The sequence below is a fragment of the Pelecanus crispus genome, chromosome 4 (genome assembly GCF_030463565.1).
Source record: "Pelecanus crispus isolate bPelCri1 chromosome 4, bPelCri1.pri, whole genome shotgun sequence".
Taxonomy (NCBI): Eukaryota; Metazoa; Chordata; class Aves; order Pelecaniformes; family Pelecanidae; genus Pelecanus; species Pelecanus crispus.
Genome location: NC_134646.1, coordinates 55,433,741 through 55,461,423, shown reverse-complemented (window position 1 = coordinate 55,461,423; position 27,683 = coordinate 55,433,741). Strand labels below are relative to the sequence as shown.

Sequence of the window (27,683 nt, the reverse complement as noted above, 5' to 3'; positions counted from 1 at the left end):
TAAAAAAAATCCTGTCACCTGCATTCTTAAGAAGATCATGGTGACACAAAGATCCCCTTTCTTTTATTATGCAAATAAAGCTTTCCAAATATTAATCCAGGACTTTATTCATACAATAAAGGGGAAATTTACCCTAGATGGAAGCCCACATTAAAAATGATCCAGCAGATTTTGGGTTGTCCCCAATATCTCAAGCCTTAATCTCCAGCAAAGAACAAGGCTAGAGCATCTCATTATCAAGTCTGTGAAATACGTAACTGTTCTGCAAGAACAGTTTCCCACAACTTTTGAGTTTTGTGAAATGCAAGCTTCATACCTGAAACCACCTGCATTTAAACAAAGTAGATACAAATCAGGACACCAGCAAAAAAACTTGTCTGACCAATAATCAGTCTGAGACAGGTACTATAATCAGAAACAGATTATGTACATACCGATTACATCATGAAGTGCCCACAACCTTGATGGAGGTTAAACAGCTGCTTCTGGATTTACTTAAGATCCCAGAATAGAAGCATATGGAAAATGAAAATGATTTTTAGTTTCTGATAAAGTTAAAAATACTACAAATTTTTAGCTTTTATTGAAAATTAAATATATTAGCAAAAGCAGGATTTAAGAAATATTTTACAAATGATTTACATACAAGAAAGCCAGTATCGGACATATTCACAAATATGCAAACCTTTAATTACAAAAAGTACCTATTGGCAGCATGATGCTAACCTTGCCACTGCAGTGTGCTCTACTATTCATACGAATAAGGCATAGAACTCACATTTGCACCAACTTAAAAAGTTCAAATAAAACTTTAAGCTTTTAAATCCTGAATGCACAATCCCCAGTACACACACGCACACACCCTCTAAGATTTCTTCTTCTAAGCTCTATAAACTAAGTGTGTGCTCTGGAAGAACAGCCAGCCTGAAAAGGCCAGTAGAAATGTAACTGGTATTAGCATTTCAGTTTCCTCTTTAACATGTACAGGCCCAGGTATGTAAACCATATTCACAGTTTAAGTGTTTTTAGACAGAAGTATCTTTTTTTTTTTTTTTGCATTTGTTACTTAAAATTGGCTCTCAGTTCAGCATACAGTTCATAATGTCACCTGTTTTATGATGCATACATTTACAAGATAACTTAAAAATCTGTGCCATATTCATGGTCAAGATAATTCAACAAGAGTAGTAATATCCAACAGTGACATTCAATACTATATTTCAAATATTTGTGCAAACAGCAAAAGAACAGTTGTATGAGGCAAACATTTGCAAAACCTTTAACACCTCAACGTTGTAAACTTGGACTGTCAGCCTTAAGTCCTGCACTTCCCACAGCTTTAAAAAGTCAGTGGCTAAAATTATCAAGTCTCAAAAAGGTTCTCTTCTACATAGTGCAAATCGTAATGTAGATAACATGAAAGATATATCTAGCTGGATTGACTTTGTGCAACCATCAGTGGTCTTCTCTCATAGTTGAAGAAAGTGTGCATTCAAAGAACCACGTGGTTCAGGAAGTCGGGAGCGTGGGGAGGAGAGAAAAAGCAGTTCCATTACACTTCTCAAACCAGTGCCAGATGTGCAAAGGCAGCAAAAATTCCAGCTGCTACTACAACCAGAACAGAGTAACTTTTCAGGAAGACCCAGGCAGTTAGTCACTTGGACTGGTCTCTAGAAAAATATGTGAGTATATGTTGGATTTTTATCAGACGGTCTTTTAAAGACATCATGGAGAGAACTGACAGCTGATATCTGGGGTCTACTGGGAGAACAGCTAGAAGCCACCAACACCAAGCAGGACCATTGGGCATTGCCTAAAAATAAAAGATAAGTTGGTTACCCATAACCAATGTAGTATAGTTGACTAAGACTAAGACATCAAAAGACAAAGCTGTCAATGACAAAGCCTAGTTTAAAGTTTGATACTAACTAGAGAATTCCAGATCCACGAGATCAGAAGGGTTCTGAAGGGATCTCTTCTGATCCCTCCCCAGCTGAGAAGTTAAATAAAGTACACTTAAACTAAGCTTGATAAAGCAATTATTTTTTAAGACAACAAAGGAAGCTCCTGGCTTCCTTGGGAAAAGATGGTTAAGTATAGGACAGTCACCTAGTAACAAACCTCCATGATAAAAACTAAATCCATTACCTGTCATGCTATTCTTGAGGATTGAATATTCTTAAAACCTAACGCTTTCATTACGATTGTCTTTTTTATATTTGAAGGACTCCTCCATCACCTCCCAGTTCCACTCCCTTCTCATTAAATAGTTCTGTTCTGTCAAGGAGGTAATCAGTTTCTTCTAAGTTGATAAAACATACTATGTAACTTTTTCCTGTACTTTATTCAATTCTCTACACCAAGCCTTAGATGTCATGCCCAGAACTGGACATAACACTCTTCAGCAGAGGTCCTGTCACTGCAGAGAAGATTAATTACCTCAAATGACTTGCAAAAATATTACTGGTAGTGGTATACTCCAGGATGACATTTCCTCTCTTGCATCTGTATCACACAGTTGACACATTTGTGCTCTATTATAAAATCTCAGGCGCATACCCACAGTATTGCTGCCCTGCTAGTTATCCTGCTTTTGCACACTTATTCCTCTTTCCTAGTACGTTGTTTTAAATCTGTGGGGTTTTTTATTAAATTGTTCTGAAATCACTTCTGAATTCATGCACTGGCCTCCACAGCATCTACAGTCCTCCCAGACTGCTTAATATAGTCTCATAAAAGTATGTAGCAGATGGGTGAGGGACAAGCTCTCATAAGATCCCACTTCATATATAGTTCCACTTTGAAAGCCAAATTTTACGTATTTTTAAATGTTACGTTTCTCCAGCCTCCATTCTCTCAGGATCCCACCAACCTTCATTAATTGTTTATAATAACCATTAAAATAGATTGCTGCAGCTAGTTTCTTAAGAAACATTTGTCAAATCCTAGCAGCTGCAGCAGTTTATGGCACTAGCTCAGAAAGGAGGAAAGTGTTATTCGTGATTACCTCTTTGCCAAAGATTACTACCTGCACATATCACAGGGAAGAAAAAAAATTTTTTTTTTTTCCATTTGAATTCTAACAAACAGATTTACACAAACCAACAGTTTAAAATGCTACCAGAAAGTAAAGTGTTCTCAGTTTACTAGTTTTATCTCCACAGCAGCACATCATCCTTTCCTGCAAAAAACACTGAACAGTGACAGAATTGCCTTTTGTTGCTCATCATAAGAGAAACAAGATACAAGCCTTCTGCCTTCAAAGTTGGGGAAATTTTTTTTTTCTTTTAATGTTTAGCAGTTGTTAAGAGGGTTTTTATTTTTAGAAGCAAGCACCTAATAATTGATATTCAATGATGTCTCACCTGTATATCTTCCTCCCTGGCAGGCATTGGCCCGAAGTGCTGAAGAATCTGAGTGCGAAATTTGTTTCTTAAGTTTTGGAACCAACTGCGGGCCTGATTGTAAACAAAATTGTGAAGTTCTGTCAGTTTCTTTAGTTCTTCTTCATCAGCAACCTACAGGAGGAATGTTACGAAAATATCATTAGAGATAAAGAAACAATTAAGGCATTTAAGTTAAAAAAAAAAAAAAATCCAATTTCAACTATATTTAGAAACATTTCTTGCATTCTCCTAAACCTTGATTGCTAATCACTGAATAGTAAAGTCACATTTTAAGAAGTTATAGCTTCAAACTATTGTTCAAAGAAAAACCACAGTGTTTCTTTGTTGCTTTATAATAATAAAAAATTAAGCTAGCTTCCATTTCTTCCACGTGCTGGCACTGAATCTTGCAGTGGTCTACAGGCCTAAAAATTTGAAACAGAGCTCTCAAGAACAAATCCAGCAAAAATCTTGAGATATTAATACTCTTAAGTATTTATACAGCATTCTGGATACCTTAACATCTTCCAAATATTCGATGTCTGCAGTGCAATAACCATCTTTCATCCCTCTCCGTAAAACTCTAAATCTCTTTCCACCAACTGTATCAACAACAGACCGTCCATCAGGTAGAAAATGAATGTTCCTAATTTGCAGCATGCATCCATAATCTGCAAAACTAGAAAAGTGACCTTGTCAGTAATGCAAGTACACACTTTTGAAAGGACACTTCTTATAATTAAAAAAAAAGACATAAGAAATGAGAAGCTTAGAATTAGGATATAAACCTACCCATTTTGCGAATCACTTATACACATCCCAAATTGTTTAGTCCCAGTTTCCATACTTCTGCGAATCATTAGTCGGTATCTTGGCTCAAACACATGTAGAGGGCAAGGCACAGTAGGATATGCCATAGTGCAAATAAACATTGGAACATTCTTAGTCAAGCTTCAAGAGAACATCAAAAGAAATATGTGGCTTAAAAATCTAATCACTGAACTATGCCAAGACAATACTTTTTTTTCAGTATGTTTGCTACATTTGAGGTCATAAAGCACTCTTTTCAAAGTTGAATAATAAGCACATTGTAATAACTTTCATAACGAATAAAAACCATACTAATAACAGTGACTGAACACCTATGTACTGATTTAAATACATACTGCACAGTAAACCTCATAGTTACCTAGTTAGTGAGTATCTAGTCAGTGAATGAAGGACTTTGTTTTGGGGACACAGGTGTTTTAGAGCCATACAAGCCATTATGTCCTCAGAGTCACAGTTTTCCTGGACTAAAAAGATGTAGCAGTGACTATATAGCAGCTAGTTCACCATTTAGATTATTTTCAATAATGGACTCCAGATCACAAGATGCAACCCAGGGTATAACTTTTTCCTAGCAATATGCCTCAGCATACCTAATTGAAAAACAAAGTATTTTTTTCATGCTATTTTATCAAGTATGTACAGTTGATAGTTGATACAAACAAGTTAGCATTAAAATGTTACCAGGTATTTAATTTTAATACCTTTCAGACTATAAAACATAATTCTAATGTATGGATTCTGCCACATAAGTTGCATGAGCTGTAGTTTTAAATAGTTTTCCAACATTCATGTCTACAATACATGACACTTTATATATCTGAAGAACTCTAGTAGAGATAAACATCAAGATTACAAAAAAATCCCAACAATTTATTTTCATCACATCTATCTTTATACAATTAATGTAGATCATGAACTGCTTTAAATGAAATTCAAGTATCAGACTCTGCAGCCAACTCAAGAGGACAATTCCATTGACAGCAGCAAAGCTAAAACTGCAGCTCCACAACAGTGCACACAAAGAGAAACAGAAGTGCAAGCCTGTTTTGTAGAAGACTTAAGAGCCTCACACTGCTACTATCAAAGTGTGATTTTTTTATTTCCACAGTAGTTTAAAAAAACCTGTTAGTTTTCTGAAATACACATTTAAGACACCAAATTAACATGTCTTTATACACCTTCTTGCATCCATAATATGCCGTTATTAATAATCACGAAAATGATAAAACACTTCTAAAAAGGATTTCCATAGTAATCTCTCAAGTTTTCTAGATGAGAGACAGGAAGCTTGCTTACTTTGAGTGTTCAGCAGTTTCTTCAGCATGAATTCTTTTTCTCTCGTATAATTCATCAGACAAGTATTTCATTATTAATTCCTCCAGCAGTTCTGTGATGCTGTATTTTCTGCTTGCAAGGTACTGTAAGCAATTTAAAAAATGTATTACTATTTCTTTTCATATATATTAACAAAAGACTTGAAAAAATGCAGCTTTCATTAAAAACCATGATATATGAAATGTGTCATAAATTAGATTTAAACCCATGAAAACTTACAGCTCTGAAGTTCTCCTGTTTCACTACTTAACACCTAATGTCACTCCAACGTTTGAGTCTCTATTTTAGTTCTTAGTGTCTGACAACTCGAGTGTCTAACTCAGTTTGTATTTCTATGCTTACAAGAGACAGAATTGATTTCCCAGGTTATACAGCCCTACAAATAACGAAGGTGTACAGAAATCACAGAGGGATTTTACTGAATAGTTACCAAAGTTTATAAACACTCAGGATTTAATTACACCAACAAAGTAGATGGTCACAGAAACATAAAACCTCTAACACCCTGAGGCAAACCTGATCAACTTGCATTGACAAAATCTGCCTCAAGTTTGTCCTTTCTGGCAGCAATCCATAACCCCGGGGAATCCAAGTTGTTGGGTTTAAGTGAAACAGCCTTTAAGATGATACAATATTTGTATTTGTGAGCTTTGCTGACAGACAGTACCTCTTTCAAACTCTCCTTACAGAGTGGACACTGAGGAGCATGGTCTAAACAACGTTCCAAGCAACCTTTGCAAAAAGTATGTCCACAAGGGGTTGTCACTGGCTCAAAGAATAGCCTGAAACAAAGTTATTAAAAGTTAGATACCATGGCAAGTGTGTTTTGCTAAAGTCGTCAGTGATCGACATCTTTAATTTTTAAGACTAGTTACACCCTAACAAAGCAGAGAAAATTAACCCCACATCTCCTTATTCTACTTTCTCCCCTACACTGCAGTTTGTTTCCATTTACCACTGCACCACTCATTTTTTGCGTTTTCTGATGAATCTGGACACATTTCAACACTCTAAATATCTAAACATTTATCCCAATGTACAAAGATTTTGGTCTCACTATATAGAGATTCAGAATATGCAAAATTAAGTGATTCTTTGAGGACCTGAGTTGTTTTAATAGCATTATTATGTACTAGTAATGTAACTACGGACAGTTTAGTATACACCATGTGTTTTAAGGTATTTATTCTGAAAATCAAGATGACTCAATAAGAGCTTTCAAATACATCAGCTACATTTAAGTAGACGAACATTCCGAAGTATCTACATCTCCTAGACAAATATGAGGTTCACAGGCAATACTTCTAAGCATTAGCCTTCCCGAAATAGTAAGTTAAATAGTTTTCTTGACTGAAAACCCTCCTAACATTTAACTGCAAAAGATCCTGTCCTTTTCAGGTTACCAGTTAAAAATGCCAAGTTTAATTTAAAAGGCAGCTTGATTAAAATAATGCTGTATTATATAGTGTTATAGCAAGTGACACATTTAAATAAGCATGTAACTGCAGGGATGGAGGAAGGCTGAAAATTATTGACTGATAGTGGAACTCATCACAATCTGTAAGTACCTCAGTTTATATGTGTACCAGATACGTGGCCAAGTACCTAAAATGGCAATACTGAGTCAAGGAGGAAACCTCACCTCATACACAGAGAGCACTCAAAATCCGATACATCAATCAAATCCCCTGGAATTGTCCCAAAAGCCAGTGTCACATCCCTTTTTGTACTTTCTAAGGAAAAGCAAGACAAAATACTCCTTCAAAGAAAGGCACAAGACAGTAAATACTTTTAATTTCCAAGTAAGTGGCTGTTTACCTCCTTGCTTTTTGTGTTTGTTTCTTCCATCTTCACATACAACTGTATCGTGTTCGGAAAAGGAAAGCTTTCTTTTCAACAAAGCACCTTTTTCTTGGCCAGAGAGAAGGGGTTCAGAAGACACTCTCTTTAAGCCATCTTCCTTGGCAAGGTCTTTTGTTGAGTTAAGAGCATGGGCAGACTGTGCACGATTTAAACTTCCACTGACAGGCTCCAGTACTTCTGATCCTCCTAAACTCTATAATAGTAAGATGAACTGAACTGTACTTAAAGAGTAACACAAACCTAAGTATATAAGATGTGAACATGCAAAGATATATAAGCCAAACTGATACCCACAGTTAGTTCATTAGTTGACTAGAGGAATTTGATAAGACAGTATTCAAATTTGCTTAGCATTAACTATTTAAAAATCTTCATCTGATTCACAGAGAAGAAAAACTGTATTTCTCTCTATTTTGAAGTCACTAATACCAAATCTCAGTACCTTCTAATAAGTAGTTCACTGGAATGAGGAGTCTAACACTCCAAATGAAAATACATTACTCCCAAATCACAGTTCTTTTCTGCCAATTTAGCCAATTACAGAAAGTCGGAATTTAGGCTGGAAAGTAAGTATGACAAATAAAGACATCAGAACATCTGATGTTTGCTTATCAGCCAAAGAAAAAAGTTATCCTATAGTTTTTGTTACCTGCTCAGGACAAAGCTGTAAGTTGCAGTAAGACTCAGTCATCTCAGAACCAAGTACAAAAGATTTATTTCGAATATGTGGTGAATTCCAAGCAGATTCCTTCAGACTCTCTCCTAACTTCTCTGGTGACAGCACATCACACAATGTCTAGAAAACAAACAGCTAAATGTTCATAACAATAATAAAGCTATATGTCTACACCCTTTTTCATAAAACCACATACCAAAAAAAAAGAATTTAATCTATATGGCGTTATCCTCATAAATAGACCTTTACTGAAGCAGTAACTCAGAAAGAACAGTTGAGAATGAGCAGAAACCTACATACCTATATTACTAAAAAGAAATTTATCTAGAAATCTTTTCTACTACAAGTGAGTGAGCTCTTTGAACAGAGTTAGACATTACCAATTCGTTATTTTGTGGTTTTTTCAATGCAAATCTTTACTATCAAAGAAAAACTGTTGTGCTCTGGGCACAACAACAGAGTTGAAAGAGTTCAACTTAGCATATTTAACTTGCTCCCTGCTTTCCAGTTTTCTAGATTTTCATTTAGTAACTTCAAAAGCATAAGTACTTTGAAATGTGTACTTGTACATTAGGACTATCTCTTCAACATAGTATGATATATCTTGAAAGGAACTAATCTGTCACCTGAACCTTCTCTGTGTGAAGATTTTTAGATGCTCAAAGTCTACTATAATAGGACCTTTATAAAGGAAGCGAGTCACAGATAGTAATCAGTTTCACAAATAAAATTACCCTTTCTACTTCTAGCTTGGCTGGAAGAAAGCCCTCATCAAGGGCTAAGCACTGTAGAAATAGTTGTAAGGCATCACCTACAAAGCCAGAGTCTTGCAGCACTTTTCCTTTCCGGAAGTAGACCTGAAAAATAGATACCATGAAGACATTTCTACAGAGCACGTAGAACGGCAGCATTCATCTTACAGGCATTACAACAGAGTTAGAATTAGAACCCTCCACGACAAAAAGAATGTAGCTCTTCAACAAACTTCAGCTGTGCACAGTGTGGATGATCTATATGCCTTGTCTAACATAGATCCCCTAAAGTGTTTGAAAAGAATCATGGCATAGGCTGGTGTTAGCTTCCTTCCAGTTAATTTGTTTTGGCTTACATGAAGGGTTAAAAACCTGACTACTGCTGAATTCACAAAAAGCCTTTATTTCCCCTTTCTGTGAGCCTTTGGAGGGGAAGAAGGGGGACATGCAATGCAATTTATTACATAACCTCATACAACAGCTTACAGGACACCCTTTTTGCCCTCTGTTTCGTTAGAAGACTTACAGTTCCAGCCTGCAGGAGAAGGGTAACTACAAAGAAAACTATCCACACAACCATGTATCCCTTACATACATCTTAGTCTACATTCTTAACAAAAAACAGTGCACTTTTGGAATTGCTTCCTCCAACTATGTTTTATTCTTGAACATGAGACAGCAGCTAGGAAAAAACCCCACAACTGTTTACTATAAAAAAAGGCAAGAAAGGACTACTGAATTTTGCTGAACCTACCTGTAACTATATGACGTTGGAACTAAGAAGTCCCTTATCCAACTTATCCCAATTTTAAAAAGTTGTATTTGCAGTAATATAAAACCAAGTTAGATAAAAACAACAGTTATCTAACAAAAGTTTGATAAAACACCACCACCTGGTTGTATATGATATTTTTGGACAATGGGCCAGAACATGGAATTAAAAAAAAAAAAAAAGAAAACAACATAACACCCCCCCCCCCCCCCCCCCACGTGCAGTTTCTATGGAATGACTGCCAGTATTAACAGCAGAGTCTGTTAAACAAGGCTGTCAGATGAGGGCATGCATTATCTTTGATGGATTCGGGCAATTTCATTAAGATGTATCCTGAAGAAGGAAAGCATGCTAATCCTCCTCTTACAGACAGTTTATTTTCCTACAGAAATAAGAATTGTTAGAGGAATCCATCAAACCAAGCTCAGTTAAATGAAGTGAGGTTTCTTTCCAAACATATAGAAAAAAGTAGACAGTACTACCAATGCTGAGAGGTGAAAAGTTGGATGCTCTCTGAATTTGCAGTAGCCATGGAACTGCTGAACACAGGAGACACCAAGACAGCAGCAGTTACCTCCCCTTGTGTGGCAAGATCTTGCTGCTCCTGCTGTGCTCAGAGTTTAGACAGTGCTGCAATATGCAGTATCTTTCAGTTCTGATGGCCAAGTGACTCCCCAGCTGCCTGCACTATTTGCAAAGCTCAGTTCCCACTGAGTTTGTTTCAGCTTTTCAAAGAAAAAAAACTTTCCAAGCTAAAACAGCAGTGTCCTTCTCTTAATAAAAATTAACAAATAAACAAAGCAACCCCGAGCCCCAGCTGTTCCAGGTTACATCACCATAAACTATCCCAACTCCAAGTACTGGAGCCACTAAAAAAGGCCCCAAACACTTGCTTACATATTTTAGCCAATACTATTGCAAAAGAACTTATTGCTTGTGCTAAATATTTTTTGACTCTTTGGTAGCACTTGGAAAAGAAAACTGTGTTGTCCTATTTATACAGCAAACTGTTTTGCCAATAAAACTCAAAAACTATGAGAGAAATGTTGACTTAACATAGAGCCAAGAATTCTAGTCCTGACTGGCAACAATGCTCACTCATCTCATGTGATATTCTCAAGGAACAGATAATGCTTAAAATGCTCTGGCTTTGGGAAATACAATCAAAGTATAAATGCTTCAGGGAAGTGCAGAGCTTTAAAAGGATTAACTTGTACATAGCATAAGGAATTTTAAAACTTGATTACATCAACTGACCAAATGTACAGGCCTCAGAAGTTCTGCTTTCAAGCAATTAAAGCTGGCTGCACAATTTCAGCCAACCATCCAGTCAAATAACATTAAGCTAAAGTTTGTAAATATTTTATAACTTCTCTTAAGAGAACACATAGTGGTGTTCTTATAACAAAATCATCAATAACAAGGAACTACAGACAGCATGAAAGTACTTCATAATACTTCCCAAGAAGTCAGTTCTACTGCACTTAAGCCTTCATCCAAAGATACCATCTCATGTTATGAAATAAAAATACCGGAAATTTTTGATGAAGGCTAAATTAACAGTTCCAAGTAGATTCATCAACCAACTCGAACCTGCCATACTCATCAGTAGCCTGTATCAGGTAAGTATTTTAAGATACCTTTTAGGATTTTGCATGTCTTACAAGATAACGTTTAAGGTAGCTGACCTAGGTTCTTAACTCGATGCAAGTATAATTTAGAATTCGTTAATTTTATAGATAAACACAGGTTTTGAAAAATGAAGAGTTCATATCAACTTACCTCTGGCCAATTTGGCGTTTTAGAAATAACAAAATTTAGATCTTCTATGGCTGTTTTATATTCTTGGAGGCCAACATATGACTCAGCTCTGTAAATTCTTAGCATCAAGTCACTGGAATCTAAAGACAAAAATTAAGTAACATTTTTAATAGTTCAGAAATTTGTAATTTTTAATTAGATATGCTTTCATAGTGATATGTCATAACCACACTTTTTTGTACCATACTTTCAAAATTACTGGAGTATATTCTCCTCCACCCCCCCAGTGTTTGGGTAATAAAAGTGGCAGTAATTCCAGGCTCATGTCTTTCAAGCTAAAGATCAAATTTTGTACCCTCTAATGTATCTTGCAGCAACAAGAAAATATATTTTAAAAGCGCTAACACTGAGGCTGACAGAATAAAGTATTGGTCAGTACTGCTGTGACAACAAAAATTGAGGACTAAGTAGACTTTAGTTTTACAGTACACCCATTCAAAATCACAGAAATCTGGGAATTCACGGCACTTGTATTAAGAAGTCTAAGTATTACAAAGTTTGCTTTCAAATGCTCAAGTTTTTCTTTAGACTGTCATTTGTTTTTATAATGTCCAAGCCCTTCCAACTGTGGCTGGAGATACAGATGCCACTTCCACAGTGGTATCCATCGGGTAAGGACCAGAAGTAGGCTTTACCACTATGTGCTCTGAGAAGAGACAGCTAATACCAGAAAGCCTTTAACACCAGCTGGCAGCCCTGTTGTAAGGAGTTGTACTAGCAGAACTTCTGTAATCGGAAAACATTAGTATGTGTTCAGTAAAGACAAGTTCTCATGTCCAACATACGGCATTTTGCACTTCTAGTAAAGCAACCTCTAAATGGGAAGCACACCCATCTGCATGCCACTAAAACTATGGTTTTCATAACACAACTAACGGTAGTTGTTGCTTGGAAAAAATGCCAGCGCACTGCTTTGTTCTTGCTTTTTTTTTTTTTTTAAATACACCTGTGTTTTTCATTGAGTGAGATAAACAAGTCAAACATTGGTCTACTGTAAACAATACTAAAATTAAATAGTTCTTTAACTTTGTTTCAACAAAATTTTCTTGGGAGGGGATCATTTCAATTTGATATTCTATCTTAGTCTATTCAAAATGTCTGGTTTAAATTTTCATAATTTCCAACACTAGCTTGGTTTACATTTAAAAGCCAGACCGGTCAATGTTCCCATGTATTCCAACATACTGCTTTGCATTTAGATCCCCAATGCTAAATGTAAAAAGATCTCAACGGAAAAGAAAGGGTTAAGAAAATCAAAACCGACAGAAGATTTCACAGCTGAAACTTAAGTGTTGTCTTTGGAGTCGACAGTTTCCTTTGAAACACAAATATTCCCAAACCTGGTTTGTTTGGTTTTTATTTTATGTTAGACATAATAAAACGTTTGTATTAACAGAAGTCCGGGAAAACTGCCTTTGTCTAACTTAAACAGGTAATCTGCAAGCAGAACAACTCCGAAGCCTGCTTCCCTGTGGCTTAGTGACTGTGACAGCCTCGTAAAGCCGGATCTCGCTCGGATCGAGCTCTTTTTTTCTGTCCTATTTGACTCTTTGGTGTCCAGCAGAGTTAGTATCAAACCAAATGCTTTTCTCCAGAGGTAGCAGTAAGTGCAGGTCTTTGTTCTCTGATAAGCTACCTATTTGCACATAATCACAGGGAGCTCATCTTTTTCAGACTTCCAAGTGTAGAAGATGACCTGAGGAACTCCGGAGCCTTCCCTTCTAGGGGGAGGATGAGGCATAGTTTGAGGATAAAAATGCAAGTGCAAGTCTGCAGGCTTGCAGGTGGACATTTTGTCCATTTCTTTTTCAAAGAAAAAAGCATGGTTCCAATTGAACTGGTACAAAACAAAGGGCTAAACCAAGGAACTGGGACCCCAGTTCTGCTGCTGAACACACACAAACACTGCCAATGAATGAGCAATACATAAAACAAATTGGGTCTAAGCATTTGCAAGACCAAAAGATCTTAGTTTATATGTCCAATTTTGCAACCATAATTTAATTTTATGCTTTTTAATTGTGAAAACATCGTTCTGCACTGTTTCAGCATATATTTTAATGCTGGCCACCTAAAGGGAAGATGCAAACCTATTTCAAATCCTCAGACCAAAGACTGAACAGAGCAGAAACACAAACTGTGCTTGAATTTTCAATTTCAGTAACCCAGTATATTGTAAATACAGAAATCACTCACTTCTAGCATACCCAAAACCGAATTATTTTAATAAAAAAAGACACCAAGTACTCTCAGTGCAAAACTGTGCGTACCAGTTATTAGTACGTCAACACAAAAGTATACAAAGGTGTACACACAAAACCCCACTCATTATGAGTTATTTTTTTTATACTACTTCCAAAGCATCTGCTCCTGGCTGCTGTCAGCATAAGCATACCAATAAACAGACCCCCGCTGGTCTGATCCTGCATGCTTTTTATATGGTTCTTAAAAATACACCAGGTTCTTCAAAATAAGACATACACATCACAGCCACTATGCCAAAAAACTTTAGGACACAGTACTTATTAATTGTAATTAATTGTATTAAACAGTACTATAAGGTCACCCCAACGATCAGGGGCTGGAACACACAACCCATGAGAAGAGGCCAAAAGAACTGGGCTTGTTTAGTGGACAACAATTCCCTAAGGCCTTGGGAGAATCCAACAGCCTTCCAGAATCCAAGAGGAGGCTACGTAGAAGACTCTTTACTGAAGTGCATGGGGGGAAAAACAAGAGACAATGGTTATAAACTGAAACAAGGACAGTTCTGACTTGAAGTAAGGAGAAACTTTTTCACTATGAGGATAATGAACCTTCGAGCAGGTTGCCCGGAGAAGCTGTGGAATCGTCATCCTTGTAGGTTTTCATGATGCAGCTGGACAAAACCTTAAGCAAACTGCTCTGAACTCAGTGTTTATTCTGCTTTGAACAGGAGATTGATTGGTCAACAGACCTCCTGAGGCCCGCTCCAGCAGGGATGAGCCTGTGATTCAGACCAAACTCAAGCCTATTAGCTGTGAGTTGATTAAAGACAAGCTGCACTTGTATTTTAACCCAATAGACTTCCTTTGACCAAACCATTTCAACCCCTGCAAGGAATATATTAACTATATGAATGTTAACATTCCTCATGTTTTTTAAAAGTCACTTTTGCACTACATCAAATACTTTTCAGATGTTTCAAGAAGTGTAAGAAGGTTATGAAAAGATGCCATTTGAGTAAAGGTTTAGTGCCAATGCCTTATTTAGGACATCAGATTTACGTTTACCACAATTTTTTAACTCTCTATCTGCATTAAAAAGAAACAGAGATGAACTAGCAGTGAGGAAACACTGAAACAGAACATGAATGATTTTAAACATGAATACATTTCTTATGCTACATCTTTTCCACCTCTAAGTGTTGTCAAGAATTCATGCTCTGCAGGAAGATAGAAAGTATACCAGCAGTTATTAATTAGTTCCCTACTGGCCTGAAATCACCTTCAATTTGTAGTTGTGAGCCCACAGCTCTAAACTGACATTTCATGTACATCTGCATTCTGATTCCTGAAGTTTGTTGGTATCTTTACCAGAACGCTTGGAATATTGATAGTTCTCAGGACTGGAGACAGAGGAAATAGCTGTACAAAGGATCTTAAACTGAGCTTCTAGCACTTAATTCTAGCATATGTACTGAAACTGAATAATAAAATTGTGGGTAAGCATCACAGCTGATAACCATTCTCAAATTTTAAAGCCATTTTAAAGCCAAAATTTAAGATGTAGCTTCACCAAAAAAGGAATAAAAATTCTTTCCCCACAGATATCTAAATGGTATTGCTAAATCCATCACAGAAAGATTAACTAGAAACTGTAGAATTAATTTTCTCTTTTATTCTTTCAAACCAATCTTGAAACATGAAACAGGACCCCTCTAAACATTTGTGATCAATAATGGATTCATCAGTTTGTACCTTGAAGGCCACTGAGTTTTGACTCCATTTCTTTGTGACTTGTATGAGTCAATGCTGTCGTTCAGAACACACACACACACACAGAGTCTGCTGCTTACAGTTCCAAGATTTAAAATAGATCAGCCACTTTCTCAGGTCACACCTATCCTATATCCTACATTTTGGAAACACGCTGGCAAATAACATAGAATTGAAGGCCACAACTGAACCTCTTTAAATTAGGTTGCCAAAAGGCATATAAAATGTATCTGAGATTTAATCCCACCTACATTGAAAACAGTTTATTCTGGAACTAGATCTAACGTATCTCCCCAGAACAGATTGGAAGGATTCGACTTATGCAAGCTTTTGTTTTTTTCTCCGCTGCAGACAACCGTACAAATGTAACACACTTAATCTGTAAAAATATTAATTCCTAAATTTCTGGATAGAAATAAAATGGCACAAATGAAAATGGAATGCCACAGGTCACCAGGTGCTAAAATCCATAGTGGAATAAAAACAACGAAGGAATCTGTCACTGGATCCGTCTAGGTACATCAATCACACAAAATCTGATTTCCTCTACAAAGACTCAACTCTGAAAAACTAACCGTATCCCAAGCGCTCATGGTACCAGACATACTGTTTGCGATCGATGTAGGCTACTCTAAAAGCGTGCCTCTACCTCCCGTCTTTGTACCCTCTCTCAACACTCTATTATAAAACTTCAACCACACCCACCTATGATGTCACTGCCATTACACAACCTGTCCCCCTCCATGCCTGTCTGCTTATGCAACTGGGCCCGGCCTGCTGGGAATTGTCTTGGTGACACTTAAGACTGTGAAAATAGGTCTCTCTCAGGAAAGCAGGTTAAATACAGCAACAGGATTTCTCCTGTCTTTGCACAGCGATTACTAAACACAAAACAAAACAAAGCCCACAAACTCTTCTGTAAACAAGTCCCACGAAAGCATGTGGGGGAAGGAAGAAAAAAAAAAAAAAAAAAGACATGACGAAGCCCAGGCGGGACGCTCCTCCGTGCCTCTGAAGCGTTCCCCACTACCGGGCTTGACGCGCAGCTGAGGGCCGAGCAGCCGCCCGTCCCGCAACGGGTCCCTGCGCTCCGCCAGACCACCGGGAGGTTCCTTGAATCTTCTCGGCAAACTCGAGCAAACTTCGGGTGTTGTGCACCGGTCCATTTACCACGGGCAGGGAGGAAAGGCGGCCGCACGCACTCCGCCGCACTTGCAGCGCCCCGCGCCTCGGCACCGCCCCGCCACGCTCCGGCCGGGACACGGGCGGGGAGCGCGGCGGGAGCCCGCGGCTCAGGCCCGCGGGGCCGGGCGGAGGAAGAGCCGGCTCCCCGCAAGCCTTACCTGCTCGCAGAGCCTGGCTGGCGGCGCCCAGGGCCTCTCGGAAGCGGCCCTGGGCCAGCAGCTCCTCCAGCCGGCTCGCCGTCCTCGCCCTCTCGCACTCGCCCGGGAACCACTTCTCCGCCAGCTGGTTGAGGACGACGCTGGTCCGCAGCGGGGCAGCGGCCGTGCTGGTGCCCCCCGCCGGCAGCAGCCAGTCCCGGCAGCGGCGGCAGCGGGCCCGCAGCTCCCTCCGGAGACAGCGGCGGCAGTAGGTGTGCCCGCACGGGACGGTGACCGGCTCGCTCAGGAACCTGCCGCACCCGCAGCAGCGCAGCGGCCCCTCGGCCGCGCCCCCGCCCTCCGCCGCGGCCCCGCCGTCGCGGCCGCAGCCCAGCCCCTGCCGCAGGCGGTACTTGAGCACCAGGCAATCCACCAGGGTCCCGAGGCGCTGGGGTCCGGCGAGGGGGCCGAGGCACAGCGACGCCAAGGACGCGCCCACCACTTCCTTCAGGCGGCTCCCGGGCACCAGCCTCTCGCCCAGCCGCGGCGGCGGCTCCCGCCCTCCGTCCGCCTCTTCGCCCGGGCTGCCGCTGCCGCCCGGCTCCGGCGACACCTCCGAGCCCACGGCCAGGGGAGAGAACGCCATCGGCCGCCCGGCCCCGGCGGAGGGGGTGTGGCGCTCCGGCTCCGGCCGCCGGGCCCGGCTCCGCGCACGACGCTGAGGCACTGGCGGCGCGGGGAGGAGGAGGAAGCCAGGCACCCTCGCGGGCGGGCGGGCGGGGGGGGGGTGTCACGTGCGCGCCTGTGCGCGCGCGACCCGGGGCCACGGTCCCCCGCCCTTGCGAGGCGGCGGCAGCAGCGGCGCGCGCCCAGCGCTGCCCCCCTTTCAAACCTCTCCGCCGCGCGCCCTCGCCCCGCCGGCTTACATAAAACGCGACGTCAGCTGACGGCCGGGCGGGCCGGCCATTGGCGGCGGGCGGCGCCGCGGAGGGGCGGGGCGGGAGGCGGGCGCACGGCGGAAGGAGGTTACAAAACAGCGCTCCATGCGCGCGCCCCGAGGGGGGGCGGCGGCCGGGAGTGAGTCACGCGGGGGGGGAGAGCGGCCGGGGCGGGCCGGGCCTGGCCAGCCCAGCCCAGCCCCCGCGGGAAGGCGCGGCCGGGGGAGGGCCGTGCTGGGCCGTGCCGTGCCCCTCGGGCCCCTCGCAGCCCGCCCGCCGCCGCGGAGCGGAGCCCTGGGCGCAGCCCTCCCCGCCGCTCCCGCCCCGGGGCTGAGCGAGAGCGCGGTGCGGCGGGGAGGGAGCGCCGCAGCGGGGCCGGGGGGAGGGCAGCTCGCCGGGGCAGCGGGACAGGCCCGCGGGCTCGGGGCTGGCGCCTGGGCGCGGCGGGGCTCTGCGGAGCGGCTGCTGTGGTGAGGGCGGCCGCGAGGGTCGGGCGGGGGGGAGGAAGCCGGGGCGGGTGTGTGTGTGTGTGTGTGTGTGTCTCTGGCGGTCTCCGGGCGCCTCGGGGGGACGGGGGTCGGCAGCCGCCGCGGCCCTGCAGGCTTCCCCGGCGGTGCCTGCCGGGCAGCCCCTGCGCGGCCGCCGTCCCGCGGCTGCTGCTGCTCCCCGGCCGCTTGAGCTGGCCCGTTTTCCTTCTGCGTTAGCTTTTTTTTAAACGGAGGACACGATAAAAGTTACAAGACTAAGCAAAAGCTCTTCGTCCGTTGAGTTTATGTATTTCTCCCTCTTTCCTTGAATGTTTCCAGCACTTCGTGTAGCATGCCCGTAGGACGCGGTCCGATGCTTTCGTTGTGTGGACCTGCTGTGCATGTGCTGTGCCGTAACAGCCAGTTGGTGCCGCAAACTTTGTTTTCCACGAGTGTAAAATAGTAAGTCGAGCGCTTTTGGGGAAGAACCTGATCTGCTTTACCTAAACTTAAGTCGTAGTCACAGTGCATTTTCATGGGGAAATGTTTAGGGTTTCCAGATGTCTGTCAGCCTCTAATGAAAGCTTAAAGTCTGTTGCATAAGCGTGGCGCATTTATAGTCGCTACAGTGCCTTTTTTTTTTAAAGTTAGAAGGCTGTCATAAATCCAGAAGTCTCAGATAAATGTAACAGTTCCTCTAAAACCTTCCAGGCAAGACTTACGCATCAGAAAAATTAATTTACAGCCTTATGAAAGGAACAAAGCTATATTTGGCTTAAGCTGTATTTCACGTATGACAGGCTGGATGATACTGAAGGTTGTTAAGAGGGCTGAAGGCAAAGATGCTGTGAGTGGAAATAACCAGACACATCTGGATTTACATCAAGATATTTTGTCTGAACTCATCCACACTAAACTGCATCCTTTGCCATTACAGTGTTTCTCAAGTTCCTAAAGGTCAAAGAAAAAAGCTGTTATGGTAATTGAAATATGGGGGAGAACATGGCTATTTTTTAAATGTGAAGAGATGGGAAAGACAGTCTCTTAGAGTCATTCATTAAAACAATGTCACAAGTTAGGAAGTGGCAGTCTGAAGAAAGATCAAAGTAAGAGGTGCAAGCAGCATGAACTTGAATGGTGGCAGGATGAGGTGAAATACTTTGAATTATGAATGTTTGAATGGGTTATGGATTCTGTTTTAGACTTGTCAAGTGTGAGCTGACCCTTCACAAAGTATCAAGGAGATAAGCAGAGAATTTGGACAGAAGTAAAACTCTGAAAGAAGTACTGTGGGCCATCATCGAAGAGAACAGTAGTTTTTTGCATTTCAGATTAGATTACGTATGGAAATGGAGAAGAAAAATAAAACAGGACAAAGTTCAGGGGTTTGTGGAACTTCCTTAAAAGCTGGACTTAGAATAGTAAGGTGGTTCTCTGCAGAAACAATTAAAAACAAGTAGAAATGAAAACCTGTTTCTTTCCACCATTGCCATTTCTAATTAGCATTCATACTGATGATTCAAGCAGCATTGTCAGCTGCTATCAGCTATTTTTCATAATTCCCAATGTACAGGAACAAAATGCTTGTGGGGTCTTGGAGCAGAAGAGTTGAGGTTTTTCCCATCATCCTTCACTTCAAAGCAATTAAAAACAGTGAAAGAAGGGAGTTGAGGTAGGATGGATGCATAGGTGGGATAGGGAGCCTGCCATTTTACACTGCTTCCACCAGTTTTAGAAATCTATCTTTTTTTAGTACTTCAGAGCTTGCTCCTTCTGCTAGCAGTACTTACTGTCACTGTAACCCCTTACTGTCTCCTAATGTTTGTGATCCGTGCTGTTCTCTGTATTCACAGTTGCCCTTATTTTCTTAGTTTCTTTTGGGAACTCAGGACTTCCATCATCAAGGAAAAAAAAATTGTGTAGGTTCAGATAGATAAAAATTGATTTTTGCTTAAGTTTGTTCTGTGTGGTTGTAGAAAGATGTTGAAGCAGTAGCAGTTCATTAGATTAAAGATACAGACTTCAAATTTGTTCTTAAATACATGGCAGCAGTGTGCTGCAAGAATAGAGGGAATCCTCTAGATGGCAAGTAGTTTTGGAGCCTGGCATACTATGTCTGGGTTCAAGAAGAGTATAAAGAAGTTCATAGAAAAGAATCCATTGCATAAAAATAATCACTTTTGTGTCAGGAAATCCCTGAGAGAGATATCTCTGGAATCTGGGAGATTATTTGGGAAGAAATCATCTGCCTGCATGTTTTTCCTCATCCTTAGCCTCCAGATGTTCATTTTTGATCACCATTGGAAACACCCTACTGGGCCTAGTTGGACCTTGGTATTACCCAGTGTGGTCATTCTTACATCTTTAAGCTTTGGTTTTGGTGCATTATTTCACCTTTGGCATATTGAACTAAACAAGAAAATAACCTCAGTTATCTAAGCTTTCACTGTGTTACCATCAGGATGTGATAGTTATGCAAGAGAGGAAAAAAAAAAAAGGCGTGCAACTTTTTACTAGATTAGATAACACACACTGCTCCACCACCACTCCATTAAAAATGCCACACACAGAAATCAATTGCAGTTTTTTTTCCTCTTGTACGGTCAGATAAATGATACTTAAAACAAAACCATGCCATTTGCAGAGCTCACATAGGCCATTCTAAGAAAGACTCCAAGGATTGTCCTTCCCCTTCCTGCCGTAGAGCGGTGTTTTACAGCTGCTTATGTAAGTCTTGGTTGTCCTTGTTCAGAAAGGTACCTGCAGTGAGGTAGAAGTACATTCCTTGCTTATGCTTTTTAAGCTGTTGATTGGATGTTTCTATAAGCAATTCCTCATACAAGTAGTGTGTACAACCCGATTAAACATGAGATGACGATAAAATAGTGTTTTAAGTTGTATTTAACCCCACTTTAGGTAAATTATACATAATTACTCAGATTTAAAATCTTCAGAAATCGACAGCAGTATAAACAAAATGAAGCAAAATCAATGCGGGCTAAGGGAACAGGCAGTGGCAGGCGGTAGACCTAAACATTAATACCTGCATACTGGAAATCTGGAGCTGAGCCCCATTTTTACAGTCTCTCTTGGCATGTATCCCACAAAAAAGGAGTTAACCAGTTAACCCCAAGAAGGTAGTTATATTCTAAGAGAAATGTGGTAATGACTTTCTGGCTGTTTTCCCTCTGTTTCTTTAAAGGTAACTAGCTAGCTATTCAGCTGCTGTAACTTTTTGCCAAGATATGTGTAGCAAAGGCAAAATAAAATGAGCTGAAGAAAGATTAGGTTAGGCAAATATGAGTGATACTCTTTAAAAAAAAAAAAAAGACATAATGTTCCTGAGAACTAATTGTTCTAGTGGGAAACTATTATCACCTTTTCTTCTGGAAAAAACAAATAAAACCCAAAATTTCAAACCATATTAAAAAATAAGCAATTCTTGAATGGTGTAGCTTTTGAAGACCTTAGCCAGTGATGTTTGAGTCACTTCAGCCTTGGCTAAGGAATAATGAATCCTCAGAACCAACTTGGCTTTGTTTTGTTTAAGTTTGTCCTTTGTTGCTTAGTAGACTTCTGGGGCTTTAGTGAGATAGTGGAAAAATGCTCAGCATCCTCACTAAAACAAACACTAACCTTTGTACAACACAGTGTTGGGCAGAAGTTGGCTTTGAGTAAACTTTTTTACATACAAGAGTCCACAAAGCTGCGTTTGCAGCTTGGTCTCAAAAGTTAAAGTGAGCTGAACAGGGCTAGACTGCTACCGGTATCTCTGCCATTTCTGTACAGCACTGCAGTATGGGTTTTCCGAGGGATCTCAATTCCCTTTGAGAAAATTGGAGCTGTGGGTTCTTGGTACTTCTGAAATAAGGCCCTTAGTAAATTATTTAATTGCACTTAGTAATTATGTAGGCACTAGTGAGTATAAAAAAAACCAACTACACATAGGATAAACAGTTAACTACATGTTGGAAGGCTAAGGATGTCATTAAAAATAAAAAGGGAGGCAAAACATAATAGGATCTAAAATACTTAACCAGGTAGAGTAAAGAGAGAGAGAGTTTATTGGCTAGATCCAATAAAGGACTTAAGTACCTAAAGCAGGATTTAGGGAGAATTCGGGTGCCTAAGTCCAAAAATGCGACCTGAGAAATCTTACACAGCTGCTGCCTAACCCAGGAGATGCCTAAAATCAGAAGGCTCGCTCTTGACTTTAATTTATATCTCTAAAGTGTGTAAGGTTTTACTTCTGGGCACATTCAGTGTGCAGCAGCTAAAGCAGTTAAGCACCTATTTCTTGTTCAGCCATTTACAATCCTCAGCTTAAGTGTCCCAGGGCTCTGTTTTGTCAGTATTCTCAGGCTGCACCAAGCACACATTCATATTCAGAGCTGCTTAGTTTGGTGTAGCTGCTTGCTTTTAACATGAAGGATGGGGAGAGTGAATAACCTTTTATTTAACAACCTGTTAGATTACTGATACCAGAGCTGGAAGATTCAGTTTGGTTCTGTCTGAGAGTGTTCAAACCCATCTTCTCCCTCCGAGTAATCTATCTTAAAGAGTGACTGCATGAATTTAAATTGTCCTGGGAGCATGAATTAGAGATGAGGACATGTCACTCCCTGCTAAATGCCCCGTTCCTTGGGATAAGTCTCACACATTGTTTCTGTTCCTATAGACTACAGAACTCTTTGCTTCACAGTGGCACAACTTTAACAGGAACGGAGCAGAGTTGTCTTTGTTTTCAACAGTCCTGTCTCTCGCTGTGTAGGATCACTTTTCTGCCATATGTTGACTTGAATCTTTTGTTTAATGGGGATACACAGCAGCAATAGGTTGCTGTCTGGGAGGTGTTTGTTTTCTCACTTCTTTCTGTTATCCTGGCTGTGATTTAACAGAACACAGCAAGCCCTGCTCCATTTTTTTAACAGAATGGTAATTGGATCCTACAGTTAAGAGAGGACTCTAGGCTGTGAATTCTAAGCACACTGAGGTATCTGTCTTAGCCTGAGTTAAGTTTCTAAGGAGTTGAAATAACACTGCTGCATTTCTTGCAGACTAGCGTTAGACAGCCATGATGCCTCAGGACGGTGACAAACTTCATCATACATACTGTATAGCATTGCGGGTATTTCTTGTGGAGTTCTAGATTGTTTGTTGGGAAAGGAAAAACAGCAAACTGAAAAACAGTTTGCAATCACATCATTTTAAGTGTCCAGTTAACTCGTTCCTTTGCTTGTACCAGGACTGAATGTATCCCCTTCTAACATGCTACACAGTTGTCACACTTAATATTGGCATGGTTGTATATACATGGATATGTTTATATGGATATTAATATCAACTGCCATTAATGAGTGGGATTCAGTAAATCTGACAATTATACTTCGGAATTGTGGAAACACGTTGACTATCCTGGAAACGCCAGTGAGTGGAGTCATTCATTTCCCTGTTCTCATGGTCACTGTATTTTTTCTTTTCCCATATATGAGGATATATTGTGCATTTCAAAAGATAGCTGAATGTTTCTACATGTGCAGGACAACAAACTTAAAAATGTGATCAGGAAGGTTTTATTTTAAATTTCTTCAGTTTAAAAAAGTAATTTAGCTCCAGATATGACATGAGTCATATTTGTCTTTTCTTTAGGAAGAGAATCCTTGGACTGATTGGACTCCTTCCTTCTGCTGTTGTTGCCCGGTAGGAGAATTGCATATAATCAGCAGATTTATAAAATAGCTAAATATTCAGTGGAATATTTGCTCCTATTAATATATGTTGTAATTATTCAAATAGTAATGCACTTACAGTGGGAAATACTAAATTTAAAGAGATAGAGCTCTGAATAATCAGTTGTTTATTCTTGAACTTAAAGCTCTTAGTGCAGGACTGTAACTGAATAATGAACAAAAAGCAGAATAATAGCTAAGTACTAAAAGGACTTTTATTAAAGGATTTTTTTAAATAGAATCGCTCACTAAGAAATTGTACAAAAAGCAAGTAAGTCAGCATTTTTTTCAGTTTGTCAGAATGTTTTCCTACAGCTGAAAGTTGCTGGCTAGCAGTTATGTTGCATATACTAATTTTTTTTTTCCAGGTGTTCATGGATTCACATTAAAGAAAAAGTACAAGCTGGTTATTTTTAAAAGAATATATAGCACAAGTAAAAGATAATGATTGGGATATATGTTCTGTGTTATAATCTGATATTTAAAGAACAATTCATTTTCGTATCTGTTTATATATTCACTAGTATTTTCTAATATGTTCCCTCAGAGAGAGATATATTCTGTAATATGTCCCTTGCTATCAAGTTGGATGTTTTGCATCTATGTGTGATCATCCTCTGAGATAAATTATATTGAGCTATATTTAGTTTTGAATATATGTTGCCAAATAGGAGAGTTATCTTTTAATTTCTAATAATTATTGCTGTTCTTTCTTATACAATACAAAAAGGGGAAAAAACCTACAGTCATTACATCATATTTGCATTAAAGGTATGCCTGTATTGTAAACCTAAATCTTAAACCAAGGGAGAAGGAAGGAAAAAAGCTTATCTTGATATCTAGCCTCTTGGAAAAAAACCCTTTCTTTTCTGGGTAGTCAGTAATAAATGTGGAATAAAATTCAGAATTTCAGTCAATTAAAATACATTTTAAGAAATGCATATAGCAATCAGAAAATACTTTGCAGCCTACTTACGGTGGTGAGGGGAAAAAAAAGTATTTGTTACTACTGTACTGGACTTTAGGCTGGACTGGGGTATAATACTGTTGACCATGATTGTCAAGTACCTTTGCCTACAACCAGTGTACATTAGTGCTGCTAGTACTAGATAAATCACTGAGTTCCAGATAATTAATGATAAAGTTACTAGCCTTTAAAAATTCAAAAGGAGTTGATGTAGTTATAGAATTTGGATTTACTTATTCTTCTTAGATGAACTCTTTAGGATCAGAGGAGTGACTGCTCCTTGTCTTAGATATTTCTCATTCATAGAGTTCCACAGAGTTTGCATGTACATCTGCTTTTTCCTTATCTAATGAGCATCCTTCCTTCAGAGGTTTTGGAGCACTGGGCAACTATTTCCTGTAAATGAGAACAGACAGTACCTGAATTTTCTTCAAAGACTATGAATAATACTCTTTACTAAATGTAGTGTTATGTGAAGAAAATGTGAGCTGGACAAAACGTGATTACTTTAAACTTAATCAAGGTGGCAGAAAACATTTATTTAATTAAATGGCCTAATTGGCAATAATTTACCTGACGAGATAAATGTTACAGTTTATTCTGACTATTGAATATCCCTTTTCTACTTTGGCTTGTACATGTTTAGTATTACTTATGCCTGGGATATATATAATATATATAAAATATGTATATTACTTAGGCTGGGATATCACAGCCACATCTTTTCAACCTTTCCTACAAGCATAGTGCAGGAAATGTACACCTTTATATCACTTCTGCCAAAGGCAGCAGATGACAGGACTGAATTTAGAGACCAGTAGTTTTTTCAACAGAGCACGGGATCATACAGGAGAGAAGTGAGCACTCTCAAATTCTTCATTTCAGCATGACTGTATAAAGAACATTTAGTGTTCCAGTCTTTCTCCTACCTATCTTTCTCCTTCACCATATTTATACAACAAGATAAATGAGTATCTGGTCTTGGGCTGTTGTCCACAAATGATCGATGTAGAGACAAAAGAACACCTCATTTAATTTCATTTCCATTCCTGAAAAAGCAGAATAAACCACATTTTTGGTTTTTTCCTCCAACATATATTGGACATAATTTCTCCATGCAGCGGTACAAAGTTTCAGCCATATGAGTCTAGGCTCATCACCCTTTCTCACAGCTGGCTCTGTTGTAAGTAGCCCATCCCAAATGGATTCTGTCTGTCTTGTGTTCTGTCCTTGTCACACTACATTCTAAGCATTACGTTTTAGGGATGATTTGTGTCCCTCAACTTCTGATTGTCCAGAAGCGGTTTCACAAGAGCTGAAAGACTGTGATAAGCCCATGCATATGAGAGTATTTTTTAAATCACATAATATACTCTATCTTCATATTTCTACCTCTAATAAAAAAAAAAAAAATCACGAAGGTTTACATGAACAGCTTATCCTGGTGTTTTTCAGGGGTTTGTTGGCATCCTGGATCTGTTTCCTGTTTGCATTTTGCTGGGCTGGTATTGGTAGATCACCTGAGAGCCCCACCCCACACCCAGTTCATGCCTGTCCTTCACTGAAGAGCTGAAAACCTGACAAGCTGCTGTTGTTGTTTTTCTTTGTGACATGTTGCAGAGCCTTCTTGTTACAAAGTACTTGGATTGTGTCCTGGGGCTCTCAACTGTGGAGATTTGATGTATGGCTTGCTGTGTCAAGTTTCATCACTCCTGCAATATTTCATCCTCCCACTGGGACTGCTTTAATACCCCAATTCCTCACCATAAATCTAAGCTAAAAGTTAACTATGTAGACTACATGTAAATATTTATTATTATTAATTGTAGAAATAGAAGGTGCAACATGTTTTTCTTTACTATATTTAAACATTTATTTAAAAAAAAAAAAAAAATTACTCTCCAAGGTGCTTTTTTTGGTACCTGGATTATGTTGATAAAATCGGTGAGTGGAATACTCTGATGTTTACAGTACTAATGCCTGGGGGCTAACAGACTCTCAGAATTCTTGAGTTCTGCAACATAGTTAACAAAATTAACAGTCAAGCCAGTAATTGATTCCAGGCTTAAAAGCAGGTTATACTGATTGTAGGGCTGATTCGTATCTTAGGCAGAGTAGCTAAGTAAACTGTTATGGTGAAGTAAACAATAATACATCAGAATGAAAGGTTTCCGAATAAACTATATGCTGATAGATACAGCATATCAGAGTCCGCATGTCAGGAATGGTGAAATGGGAGCAAAGAAGGCGGCAGCCTGTAGTCTAATTTATCCAGATGGCTTTCTCATTGAAAAAGGCTTACATTGTAAGAGAAATACCAGGTTTTTGAAGAGGGAAATTTAGGTAGAATAAATAATTATAGGGAAGGAGGTGGAAGCAAAAGGGAAGGTAGTTAATTTACATTTTCCAAAGACATACACAAATTTCTTTAATTATATTAACACTAGTGGGATTGAGCTGTCCCTCTTCTCACTGAAATCACCTCTTTCCAGATGGTGTAAAGGTGGCAAGTCATGGATGTGGCTACTTTCCTACTTTCTGGCGTCACCTAAAGCAAAACATAGGTTGTGTTCACATTGTACCGTAGCTCAGATTCCCTGTGTCCACAGCGTTTTGGGAGCACAAAACAGCCTTGCCCTGAACAGAAGCATATGAATGATAACATGCACCAGTAAATTCGAAACAAGTCACTCTTGATACTGCTCCATTTTGAGACAATGACCACCTTTCCATAGATCTCAATAGAAAGCCATAATGTTTTTATCGATTCTTACTGCAGGCAACAGTTTTTCCCCAGAATGACGGTTTTAAGAAATCCTGCTTTTAAATCATAATTTTTAAGGTGAT

The 27,683-nt window shown here is 39.9% G+C and overlaps 1 protein-coding gene and 1 long non-coding RNA gene across 3 annotated transcripts; one reads left to right on the top strand and one right to left on the bottom strand.

Moving 5' to 3' along the window:
• Positions 1-83: 83 nt before the first annotated feature.
• LONRF1 (LON peptidase N-terminal domain and ring finger 1) lies at positions 84-17,381 on the bottom strand. The gene is made up of 12 exons (XM_075708781.1): positions 16,757-17,381; positions 11,398-11,516; positions 8,826-8,948; positions 8,065-8,211; positions 7,371-7,608; positions 7,195-7,285; positions 6,220-6,334; positions 5,514-5,635; positions 4,179-4,337; positions 3,903-4,065; positions 3,366-3,518; positions 84-1,813 (listed from the first exon to the last, which is right to left on the bottom strand). Exons 1-12 carry the CDS (start codon positions 17,379-17,381, stop codon positions 1,655-1,657), a joined length of 2,214 nt encoding a protein of 737 aa, XP_075564896.1. The 3' UTR covers positions 84-1,654.
• Positions 17,382-18,107: 726 nt separating this feature from the next.
• LOC142593415 (uncharacterized) lies at positions 18,108-26,281 on the top strand. Of its 2 annotated transcripts, XR_012831007.1 has the most exons (4): positions 18,108-18,143; positions 18,480-18,602; positions 23,790-23,840; positions 24,238-26,281. It is a non-coding gene; the product is annotated as an uncharacterized LOC142593415 (long non-coding RNA). The 2 variants fall into 2 exon arrangements; XR_012831006.1 differs by lacking the exon at positions 18,108-18,143 and having other exon boundaries at positions 18,388-18,602.
• The last annotated feature ends 1,402 nt before the right edge of the window (positions 26,282-27,683 follow it).

Bases quoted from the DNA above. Each gene is read 5' to 3' on its own strand.
- LONRF1 (XM_075708781.1), bottom strand. From the start codon at position 17,381: ATGGCGTTCTCTCCCCTGGCCGTGGGCTCGGAGGTGTCGCCGGAGCCG. The intron at 7,286-7,370 runs GTAAACAGCCAC...GCTTTTCCTTAG, and splicing joins CAAACACAAAAAGCAAGGAG to AAAGTACAAAAAGGGATGTG. The intron at 1,814-3,365 runs GTGAGACATCAT...TTTTATTTTTAG, and splicing joins CCAGGGAGGAAGATATACAG to GCAATGCCCAATGGTCCTGC.